The 12669-nt window shown below is 44.7% G+C and overlaps 1 protein-coding gene across 2 annotated transcripts in view; it reads right to left on the reverse strand.

Annotated features, from left to right (window-relative positions):
* Positions 1 to 12669, reverse strand: part of LOC142493021 (heterogeneous nuclear ribonucleoprotein L-like) — a 69293-nt gene that overhangs the window by 27903 nt on the left and 28721 nt on the right. For both annotated transcript variants that reach the window (XM_075596407.1, XM_075596406.1), the window contains exons 5-6: positions 11219 to 11313; positions 11069 to 11141 (exon numbers count right to left, since the gene is read on the reverse strand). In XM_075596407.1, the coding sequence (XP_075452522.1) occupies positions 11069 to 11141; positions 11219 to 11313 (168 nt within the window). The remainder of the gene's footprint in view (positions 1 to 11068; positions 11142 to 11218; positions 11314 to 12669) is intronic.

Here is a 12669-nt window from a genome sequence, read left to right on the forward strand (position 1 = left end):
CTTGCACGAGGCGCATGCGCGATGGACACGGGGAAGGTTGCTTAGGATACTAGCTCCGTGCCGCGCTCATAGAATTACACAATAAAAACACCCGAAAACCGACGAAATTGTCCCCAAACCCGAAGGCATCTCCCACAATCAGCCAAGGATGGCTCCGAAAAAGCCAGGCTCCCTCAAAAAGCCTAAATCAGCCGATGTCAGGGCTTACTTCGGAGGCGCTAGCTCGAGCGGGGGTATGGAGGAAATGGCGCCGGTCTCAAACCCTGATACGGACACCGAGGCAGAAGGAGAAGAAGACAGCCGAGGGAACCGGGGATTACTGCCTGTCAGGAGGTGCGATTTTGAAAGACTTTATAACGACCTGAAGTCACTCCTGCAGGCAGAGATCAAGGAGGTGAAAAGAGACGTAGTAAAATTAGGCTCAAGGACAGATGATCTAGAAAAGAAAGTGGATCAGACAATTAAAGTGGTCAAAAAAACAGATAAAAAAACAGGGGACTTGCAGAGACAAATTGACGAGCTGAGAGAGAGACAGGAGGATGCGGAGAACCGCGACAGGCGGAACAACCTCCACATCCGGGGGGTCATGGAAGAGATAGGGGACTGCATGGATTACATAACAAAATGGCTGGAGACCCTTCTCCCTGACTACAGTAAAGAAGCCCTGGCTCTGGATCGCTGTCACAGAGCCCTCCGCTCGAGACCGGTACCAAATGAGCAGCCACGCGACATCATCATTAGGCTGCACTTCTTTACCACTAAGGAGGCCATATTATGGCAAACACGGCCGCTACCGACAGTGGAGTATGAGGGCAACAAGATGCTCATCTTCCAGGATCTCTCCCCGGCTACGCTGCTCAGACGCCGCAACTTGCTCCCTATAACGAAAGTCCTACGAGACCGCAATGTGAGGTATAGGTGGACCTTCCCGTTCGGATTGATGGTGGCTAGGAACGGGAGGGCCATCACGATGAAGGAGCCTACGGAGGGTCCCGAGTTTCTCTATAAGCTGGGCCTAGGGGAGGCACCCGCGCAGGCCATGGAAGAAGCCAAGGAGCTCGAGCCAGAATGGAGCGGGGGAAACGGCTCGCCCAAAGCTAAGGGGAAGAGGCGCTGAGAAGCCAGTGTTACTGACACATTTCGGCGCACGGTTGCGCTAGGGAATTGTTGCGCCGTTTAGTGCGCGGTTCGAGTTTGAACTTATTGCCTGCCCGCTCAAATTTCTGATTGCCACTTGCCAACCGCCACAAGATACCGCCTAAATAAATGACGGTTGATGGAGACCGTGGCGATGACAAACCACAGGACTGTTCATAAAAAGAATCCCGGTCACAATGAGGTGAATCCCTTAGCAAGATTCGGAATCCTGAAGCAACCCTGTAAAAGAAAAGAGGAGACCAAGGCTTACCTTCAGTCTGAGGAAGATGGCGGCAATCGGGCAGGGAGGAGCGGCCCAGCGTGAGGCGCAGATGCCGGAAACATCCCAACGGCGGGAAGAGAGCTCGTGCTCCCTCCTCGTGGAAGAACACATCTCAAAATGGCGGCCGCCGGAAGAAGGAATCCGGAAGTCGTCAGCAGTCGGGGACGCATCGGTCGACGCCATCTTGGAGGGGGCAGCAGGATCGGAAGAGCCAGGCACAAACGTCATCGTTAGGCGCCACAAAGCGCCGGTGGTGGCCGGAGGTCCTTTGCTGCAACTCCGGAACATACACCGGGAGTCGGACAGCTGCGAGGACAGGCCGCGTTAGTTACGGGGGGGGAATTAATTAATTCTTTGCACAGGCACAAGGGACCATCGGCGGAGGACCAAAACGCAGATAAAGAGCTAGGAAGCGAGGGGGGCAAGAAGGGAGTACGGGGGTTGTGACCACCAGACGGGCCAAAGGCATAGAAAGGGATAAGCTTAAGGAGGTGGTGCGAGATCCTGACAGGTGGCCGGAGCAAGTTAGGTACAGCAGGAGGGAGAGTGATGTATTAGAAAGTTGGGGGAAGTAGCGGAGGAAGGTGGTAGGTGGCGGAGAGGGGAAGAGGTGAGGAAGATAGGAGGGGAAATTGGATGGAAGGTGACAGAGAGATAAAGTAAGTGGATAGAGGGGAGACAGATGTGGAGTAAATAAGTGGGTAAGAGAAGTGAGAGGGTAAAAGACAGGTAGAGGTACAGAGGATGGAAGAGGTAGGTAGGAGATTGGGTTATAAAAGGAGTACTGACAGAAAGCCAGAGAAAGTGGACGAACGTAGTAGAAGAAAGAAAAGATGCGACCCCCAAGGAGTAGAAAGTAGCAAGAAGCAGATAGCACACAGCGGTTATGAACCCCCACTGACGGTAATCAATAGTAAGGGCAGGTGGTAGGAGACGTCGAAGCAATAGACGAGGGGCGGAGAGTCAGGCAGTCATAAATCTGAGATAGAGGTTTCAGAGTGTTTTGTTAAGGCAGGAGGAAAGCAGAGCGCAGACACGGGGTGGGTACAGAGGGGACTACCTCGGGGTCGGCATGTGTCTCGACTGGGCCGGGGGAGGGGGGGGGCCCCCTAACTCGGGCAAAGTCCTTTGGATATGGGGTAAGGGGTGCAGTGGAGCACCCGTGAGAGCCCCCAGACCAAGGGCATTGGACTTGGCTATAGGACTGGGGTGTCCTAGGGCTGATGACACAGTGTTTTTTGTTTATATGTATTCATGTTTCTCCTTTTTTGTCTCCCCTCGTGTCCTTCCCTCTCGTATCACCCTACCCCTACCCGCCCCACCACACTGGAGGTGCAAGAGCAAAAGGCGGCGGCAGTACGTGAGAAGACAAAGGCGAGATCCCCAACTACCTGGCGGTAACAGAATGGCTCAGCAGGACTCCGTGAGAAGCAGGTTCATTTTAATACACTATGAGTATTGAGGTCAGGTGCATTTCACATAATGTTAAAGGCCTGAATAGCCCAGCGAAGCGCAAACTAGCCCTAAGAGATTATAAAAGACACAAGGCCGATTTTCTATTCCTCCAAGAGACTCACTTCTCCAGAGACAGCTACCCAAAATTCATAGACAAAAACTTCCGAACGGTACACTTAGCGTCCGCACAGGTAAAAAAGAGGGGGGTGGCCATAGCGATTCACAACAGAATAGCCTTCACAGTGGAAAAAAAAGTAGCTGATAGAGAAGGTAGATATCTTATCTTAGTGGGTTCGCTCCAAGGGAAACCTCTTACACTGGCATCCATATACGCACCTTGCGAGATATCTGAGGACTTTTTCGCCCTTTTCTTCCGAAAACTACACAGAGAGGCCAAGGGAATGCTGATAGTAGCGGGAGACCTTAACAGGACGTTAAACCCCAAACTGGACCGGTGCACGGAGTCGGGGTTGCCACCAAAGCCAGACATCCAACAAATCACTCAGGGCCTACGGGACTGCCAATTGGTGGATGTCTGGCGGGAGCAACACCCACAGAGTAGAGATTATACATTCTTTTCCCATCCCCATAACCGTTACAGCCGGCTGGACTACTTCCTGGTATCCAATAGACTGGTCCCAGTGGTCTCCCATACGGGTATACACGATATTTCGTGGTCAGACCACGCACCCATCGAGCTGCGGTGCACACTAAATTCACTAGACAGGCCAGGAGCAAACTGGAGATTAAACGAACTACTACTGAAAATCCCAAATACCCAAAAGGAAGTTGGAGAGAGGATAGCGGAATTTTTCTCAGACAATCTAGGTAGTGTGTCTTCACACACCACACTATGGGAGGCCCATAAGGCCACCCTTAGGGGAACGCTCATGAATCTAGCAGCTAGACGAAAGAAGGAGCAAGATAGCCAGATAAAACTCTTACAGGAGAAACTGGCAGCCAAACAGAGGAGCACAAGAGAGTTAAAAGTGAGGGCTCCTTAAAAGCTCTTTCGGACACTAAACAGCAGTTGAATGTCGTACTAACCTCCCAGGCGGAAAAGGAAATGAGCTGGTCTAAGCGCAGGTACTTTGAGAAGGCGAACAAGCCGGACACCCTATTAGCTAATCGACTCCGTCACAAAATTCCTAATTATCACATACAAGCCATCCGCACACAAGGGGGAGACCTCACCTCGAATCCTAAGCGGATCGTGGCGGAATTTAAACGCTACTACGAGGCGCTCTACGATGGAGGGAAGGTCATACATAATCAAAAGACGAGGGACAATCTCAGGGACTTTTTAAGGGAAGCAAAATTACCAACATTGACCCGGGAGGAAAGGGAAGCGTTACAGACGGACTTCTCTTTAGAAGAGTTAACGACAGTTGTAAAGTCACTTAAGCCTGCGAAGGCGCCCGGCCCTGATGGCTTCTCTAATCTGTACTATAAAAAATACCTAAAAACTCTAGCCCCACACCTATTAAGAATGTTTAATTCGGTCATGCAGGGGGCCTCGTTCCCAGCGCAGATGCTTCAGGCGTCCATCTCCCTGATCCATAAACCTGGCAAGGACCCGGCAGACTGTAAGAGCTACCGGCCCATCTCGTTGATAAATACAGATCTCAAAATTTTCTCCAAATTGTTAGCCAATCGAGTGGGTATCGTCCTTCCCAGGTTGATTCATCCAGATCAGGTGGGGTTCATCGGAGGAAGGCAGGTGGCAGACAATACCAGGCGGATCATTGACCTGATTGATCTGGCACAAAAACAAAACACCCCGTCAATGGTATTGAGTCTGGACGCCGAAAAGGCCTTCGATAGGATTGATTGGCCCTGAGAGGAGCGCTTGAGGCGTTTGGCTTTGGAGGACGTCTCCTGGGGGCCATCATGGCACTGTACGAGGGGCCAGCGGCAAGGGTACGGCACCAGGGGTTCCCCTCGGAGCAGTTCTCAATAAAGAGCGGAACGCGTCAGGGCTGCCCGCTGTCTCCCTTGCTGTTCGCCTTGTGCGTAGAACCCCTGGCGGCACATATAAGAAACAACCCGGATATTACGGGAATATCTGTAAAGGAGCAATCACACAAAGTGGCGCTCTACGCGGATGATGTGATCCTGACATTATCAAATCCCCTTACCTCCCTGCCCAATGTCTTCTCAATTCTGGGGACCTTCAAACAAATCTCAGGGTTCAAAATTAATCAGGCCAAATCTGAAGCCCTCAATATTAATCTATCAAAGCCGGTGGAAAAATTAATTGGACTAAATTTCAACTTTAAGTGGCAACCCTCTATGCTTAAATATCTAGGGGTATATATCACTAAAGAGTACAAAGCTTTGTATAAAGCAAACTATCCCAGGTTGTTCCGGACTTTGCGAGAGGATCTCAGGCGGTGGGCGGAGTGTAGCATCTCGTGGATAGGTCGCATTCATAGCATAAAAATGAATCTCCTCCCACGGGTGCTGTACCTTTTCCAGGCCCTACCGATCCCCCTAGTCAAAGACGACATCCTTGCGTTACAGTCCCTAATAACAAAGTTTATCTGGGATAAGAAAAGCCCACGAATTAAAAAAGAAATCTTGAGGAGGCCGACCTTGAGAGGAGGGTTGGGGGTGCCATGCTTGTTCGCCTATCACGAAGCAGCCCAGCTGAGCCAGATTGTGCAATGGCATTTAGACCCAAGTCTCCAGAGGTGGGTGGAACTTGAAAAGGCGTGCTGCGCACCAATCGAAATTCACAGTCTAATTTGGCTGGCCAAAAGGAATAGGTCCGCCATACGAACACCTCTGCAGGCAGTAGCCAGCTCCTTGAAAACATGGGAGGCGACCAAATTTAAATGCTTTCTTACATCCCCGAATTCCCTAATGACCCCGATTTGGGGGAACCCAGATTTTGCTCCTGGACTGGATAGCTCTAATTTCTCAAATTGGATTCGAGCAGGGTATCTCCGTTTAAAAGATCTGGAGAGTAGGCAACACATTAAGACATTTGATCACATAAAAGAAGAAAAAGCAATTCCTAATGCTGAATTATTCAGGTACCTCCAGATCAGAGCTTTCTACAATGAAGCTCCAATTCGGCCACGGAGAACAAATTTTGAGCAGCTCTGTTCAAGAGCCACGGACACGAGGGGACTAACCTCTAGAATGTACCGGGAGGTGGTCTGTCCGGAGCCGGATGACCGACCCAGACTTAGTTACATGAGACAGTGGGAAACGGACCTAGGGGAGACATTAGAAGACGAGGACTGGGATAGGATCCTGCAGGCAGCAGCCAAAAGCTCTATCTGTACCACGTTAAAGGAGAACGCCTATAAAGTCCTGATGCGGTGGTACTACACTCCCACTAAATTATCTAAATTTGTCAAAGGCTACTCTCCGCTCTGCCCCAAACAGTGCGGAGACAGAGCGGACCTATGCCATATGCTGTGGTCTTGCACAAGGGTGGCGCCGATTTGGGCAGAAATTAGAGACTGGCTTCAACGTTTACTGGAGGTGGAGATCCCCCTGGACCCATGGCTGTTCCTACTGGGCAGACGGGTCGAGGGACTATCTAACGCCTCGCATAAGCTAATTACACATTTGGCAACAGCCACCAGATGCGAGATTGCAGCATTATGGAAGCAACCAACACTCCCAACCATCCCCAAGATTAGAAATAGAATTTGGTTTGTTTGCCGGATGGAACAGTTAACAAGTCTGGTTAACGACACCGGCCAAAATTATCTAAAAGTCTGGTCGCCCTGGCTGGCACAGACGGACATCCCGGGTATAGATAGTGCCACAATATTGCAATGATAGCTGAGAAAGGCGTTCTCCGGTAACGAAAGGGATCCATGACAAGAGAGAGACAGTAGAACAGGGGGCGAGGGCGTGAAAGCGCCAGTCAACGGCCATAGCAGGAAACAGGGAAGAATCAAATAGATCCACAGAGCGCTGGGCAGAGGGGCTATACATATAAACCCGCGGAATTCCCGAGGAGCAGCACAATCACCAGGAGAACGGGGAGATTGGAAGCCCGAAATCTCTCGCCGCCTCTATGAGAGAGCCTTTATCGCACCCTCCTCCCCCTCCCACCCCCCCCCCCCTACCTAGCCTACCCCGTAACCAGACCCCCTTGTTTGTCCTGTGAGTCTAGTACGTCTAGTTTTTGGTCGATTGTTAAAAAACAAAATGGGTGATATTTTTGATGCTAACGGGAAGTGATAACATGTATGTTTGAATGCACCCAATAAAATCAAAGTTAAAAAAAAAAAAAAAAAAAGATACTTGCACATTGAACCAACGTTTCGGTCCCAAAACGGGACCTTCCTCAGGTTGGTTCAATGTGTAAGTATCTTTTATTCCAAAAATCATCTTCTGATACCTAATGAGTGTTGTTGCCTTCTTACCTTCGCTGGTAACGTATGAGAGATATAGAAAGGATACTCTGCTACACAATATTGCAGCAGATCATACATTGAATATCACATGACACTGGGTATTGATGTTTAGTTGTGCTAATAGAATTTGCACAGCCACTAAAAGCGATCCCATCCTACCTCCTGATATTTTTAAGGTTTAAATATACACACTACACAATATATGACATTCTTGTTTTCATGTGTAGACCTATATTTATTGTGGTAATAATAAATGTTACGTTTTAACTGCTCTGGTGTGCACCAAGAGTGTGCTTCTTGTTAGAGAATAGTTGGTGTTACCAACTGTATCTCTATTTTTGAAAATACATTTCAATTCAGCCCACAGGTAGCACCCAATGCCACTCTAGGCATTAGGGCAAATTCATATTTCCACTACTCAAATTTAAACATTTAATAGTGAGCGGTATATCCTCTTCTGATATTGTATTTTAATGGATCCGCTAAGCATTCTCAGCACTGGAGGATTTGCACTGCTATTCACGCACGGAAAGGGTTGAAATAGGTCTATGTACCAATCATCCATAACGTAACAAAACCATGTTACTATACAACAGTGCATCAAACTCATACATGGGAACAAGGAAGAGGCTCACATATCAAACTATTGACAAGGAATAACGAAGGCAAGGCTTTCATAGTATAGCACAGGCAATAACAGTATGAAACATCACACAAGGCTATAATTTACACAATACATTAGGAATTACAGTTTAAGATGTTAAGAGCAGAGGTTTTTTATTTATTTATTTTAAACAGTACCTGAATCCTACTATTAGCTTGACCAGCAACACATTTTCAAAGAGGTCTCCTTTCAAGAGTTTTCAGCATAAGCGAATAACAACCTGTATTACACGGTTTCACAATCAGTTATAACACAGTGAACAATGTGGAAATATAACTACACATTCGCCTGCAGAGGATACATGCAAAAAACAACAAAGACAGCACATTTCTTTCTAGGCCACATGCTACACTAACAACCCCCCCAGCCTTTATTTTCATCATTTACCAGGTTACAGAAACAATGTAAAGCGAACCAAGGAAGAGACATGTACTAGGCTGGTTATGCCAATATCAGATTTACAGCTCATGCTGAAACAGAATTGGGGAATGGGGCAGATCATGGTCACGCTCTCTGATTTGAAATGCTTAAAACAAATTTGGAAAAGGTTCATAGGAAGGGACGTGATGAAGCAACCTGCTGACCTAGTGCAGATATTTCTCAGCTAAACTTAACATGGCAGAACTTTGCAACCAATACAGCAACTCCTTGTTAGCTTTTTACAAGCACAAATGTGGCCATCGCACTCTCTAAATGCGACCCTACAATGAGGAGTCAAATTATTTACTGTATACAATAATATTTAAAACATACAGGACACCCACAAGCTCATATTGAACCCCCAAAATAACCACAACATATATATAAGCATATAAGTGTCACAGAGGAGTGCTACCGAGCATGGCAATATAGATTTAAAACCAGAGACAGAACATGAAACACAGACAGAGCTCAGTGCACATCCAGTGAAACTTATACACGTTACAGTGCCTAAATATATATGTATAGATATCTATTAAATAAAATGGTCTTTAAGTTTAACATTTTGGCCAAAGTGTTGTACGCCTTTGAGCCACTACACGGCAGACCACATCTCAAGGGTACCTTACACTAATATAAATTCTTAATAACCTGTGCATTACCAGGAAGAATGATTTATAATAAATCTGTCAAAATTAGTTGCATAGTTCTAAGTCTGATTGAAGCTCTTATTAACCTGTATAATACCAGGAAAAGCACTCTGTATTAGATGTGTCACAATCAAACTGCATGCAAGTTCCCATGAGTGTGGAAGGTGAAATTTAATAGATATCTATACATATATATTTAGGCACTGTACCGTGTATAAATTTCACTGGATGTGCACTGAGCTCTGTGTTTCATGTTCTGCCTCTGGTTTTAAATATATATTGCCATGCTCAGTAGCACTCCTCTGACACATACATACATATATACATATACATATATATATATATATATATATATATATATGTTGTGGTTATTTTGGGGGTTCAATATGAGCTTGTAGGTGTCCTGTATGTTTTACAATTCTTGTTCAGCTGGTCTTAGCTGATTGGAGGGTGGCTCCTCCTACCTAGTTGAAGCTCACCCCCTCCCACATTTAAATGGTTAAAAGCTCACTCCATTGCATCTCCCACTCTCAGGGGAACTTGCTTGCTTGCAGTTTTATTGTGACAAATCTAATACAGAGTGCTTTTCCTTGTAATGTACAGGTTAATAAGAGCTTCAATCAGACTTAGAACTATGCAACTAATTTTGACAGATTTATTATAAATCATTCTTCCTGGTAATGCACAGGTTATTAAGAATTTATATTAGTGTTAGGTAACCTTGAGATGTGGTCTGCCGTGTAGTGGCTCAAGGGCTTACAACACTTTGGCCAAAATGTTAAACTAAAAGACCATTTTATTTAATAGATATCTATACATATATATTTAGGCACTGTACCGTGAATAAGTTTCTCTGGATGTGCACTGAGCTCTGTCTGTGTTTCATGTTCTGTCTCTGGTTTTAAAAACAATAATATTTATCAAACTAACACAAATGCTATGTAACTTTTATATATGTTTTATTACATAATAAAAAGTAAAAACACTGTAGCTTAAGTATTTAAAGTGCAAACTCACCTATTAAATGTATTATTTATCAACTTTTAGGTCAACTTTTTTTTAATATTATTGTATTACACACTGGTAGGTAGTTTCTTTACTCCATATGCCACAGTATTTTAGCAGCTGAAACGGACTTTAATAGTGTTTATGTTTCAAAGTTGTTTGTACTATACTTTCCTCCCCCCCCCCTACAACAGATATATAAATGAGAATTGAGCCTTAACCAAGTACATTGTTTTTTTTTAAACATGTATAGTATATTCTACCATCTTTTATAATCACTGGTCTTGAATACAATGCAGTGATTTTCTAGATATAAAATGAACGTACGGTTCATATAATTATACAGGAAACATTCTGCAGTCTGAATAAAAGATCAGTTTGCACTTTAAGAATCTAACTATTGCCATTAGTGTCTGTAAATCCAGGTGTCCACTTCCAATGAACTAGAATATAACAATGTATTCAAGAATGTTCAATCCATGCAAATATGCGGAGTGCTTGAGATTGTCCTCCTTTGGGAGCCTGTGGTGGTGATGATGATGCATGCTGAATGCAGTCAAGGTGAGTTGCAAGTCTGAGGTTTTAGGAGGGCTTTCGGAGAGATGTTTTGCTGTGCAGGTGATGTGGTGCATGAAGAGGTACTGTATAGAGTCAGCCTGCTGGAGTCCTCCTCTAGAGACTTCTGAGTGCCTTGTCCAGCTTTAATGTGTTGGAACAAAGTCTTTTCCGTTGAGAGGCAGTGTGCGAGTTTATAGTTTAGGAATGAAATTCCTCCCCCTCAGAGGAGGAGAAAGAGGAGGGAAAAAGCTGCTTGGAGAAAAGCAAGTCCTTGGTACTGCGAGCATGTCTGCAAGTGTGGGTTCCTTCTGGAATTAGGTCAACTCACCACAGAATTGGCTACTAATGTTCAGGCCTAAAGAGCAATTATCCCGACATGATCAGGATTTTGCAACAACCCTCATCGAAAATACAACTAGTGAAAACAGATGCAATGTTTTATGTTATCTATTATCGCGGATATCCAAGAACATAAAAATAACTAAATCTTAAACAAAAAACAAAACAATCTTACCTTGTCTGCTTAAGTAGGGCTTGCTATAGTCCCAACTATCATTGTCGTTCCGAATGACGTTGAGCCGTGTAGGCTGTGTAGAATTAAATTAAAGTCAGTGCCAAACCAATTACAAGGAAACAATATACAGACATTCAGATCATGACTTACCCTGGCATATTCTATTTTTAGTGTACAGCATCCAGCGTATATGTCTGCTCCATTTAGGGACGATTTGGCCTTTTGGGCATTATGAACAGTCTCAAATGTTGATCATGTTAAGAAATCCAGGATTCATTAATGCAAATAATTTAATTAATGATTACACAACCAGTGTAATTTATTGTCTAAGTTTTATTTAAGTTACACTTTGTGCTCAGGACGACAGTTATGTCGCTGAATGTCAAGACGAACAAGTCACTTCTAGTACCAAAACAAACTAATGGAAGGTTTAATGGGTCAAATATAGGTGGTGGGAGGGGAAGGGGAACACAAAATGTATTAAAAAAACACAAAACAAAAAAAACTTTGTAATCAAATGCTTTGATTCAGGCTTATTTTCCCATTTGTAGTTTTGTTTAATGTGATCATGTCGCCAACATAAACCAAAGAGAAAGTGGAAAACATTTCCAGATACTATCTTTAATAACACTGACCCAAAAAAAAAATAGAACAAGACATGCACTTTTTACACAGGAAATAAATAAAGAGAAAAGTGTTACTTTAGTGCCTTTAAGGAAACGTTACATTTGAGAAGTTATTTATTTATTTAAATCCTTTTTGTGAGGGATTTCTGCTTTAAGAGATGTCTTACTGTGCTTTGATAATGCCTGTTTGAAAAATAGGGCTACAGCACAGATAAGAGATAATTTCATATCCAAAACTAGAGCAAAGAACCCAAGGAAACTGCAAACCTACTCTCCCCTACAACACCAAGGAGATTTGAAGCTTCCCATGGTCTTGCTGCATCTTACCTAGCAGGGAAGTCACCAGAAAAATGGGGGAGCTGGTCAAGGAGGCAAAATAGTACATGGGACAGAGAAGCAGAATAGCAAGTGTCACAAGAAAAAATTTCCAGGGGAGGAGGAGAGACAGTATTAGAGAAAACAGAAAGGGAAGCTCATCCTCTTATTCTGCCCCGTTTACGGAGACCATCCCTAATCCCATCTTCTGAACTTTCAAAGTACTCTTCCCAAAGCTAAGCAAAAAATTAGGGGAAAAACTATCGTATGCAACTTGAATTTCTTCTGCCGCCTCATTCCTCAACAGGCAAGTAATCATGCCAGATATTCATTCAAATTCAAAGTCAGAGAGGAAACAAATACGACATAATAGGCATATTTTCTTCTCAAAGAGGATTTAAGGAAATGAGTATAATCACAGCACGAAGGAGATGACCACCACCAAGCATGTATGCTTCTTCTAGCAGACATGTGACGGACATTAAATGTCATCCAAACGTGATTCAAAAATGTGGTGTTGCAAATAGTAATGTAGGATTCAAAAGCCTGATGTAGCAAGTGAATGTATTTTTTTGGTTGGGATGGGGGGGGGGGGGGAAAGAGTCAGGGGTTGGAGTGCAGAAGCGGGGAAAATCAGAGGGCATAAGGATTTCAATACTA

Source organism: Ascaphus truei, chromosome 4 (assembly GCF_040206685.1).
Source record: "Ascaphus truei isolate aAscTru1 chromosome 4, aAscTru1.hap1, whole genome shotgun sequence".
Lineage (NCBI taxonomy): Eukaryota > Metazoa > Chordata > Amphibia > Anura > Ascaphidae > Ascaphus > Ascaphus truei.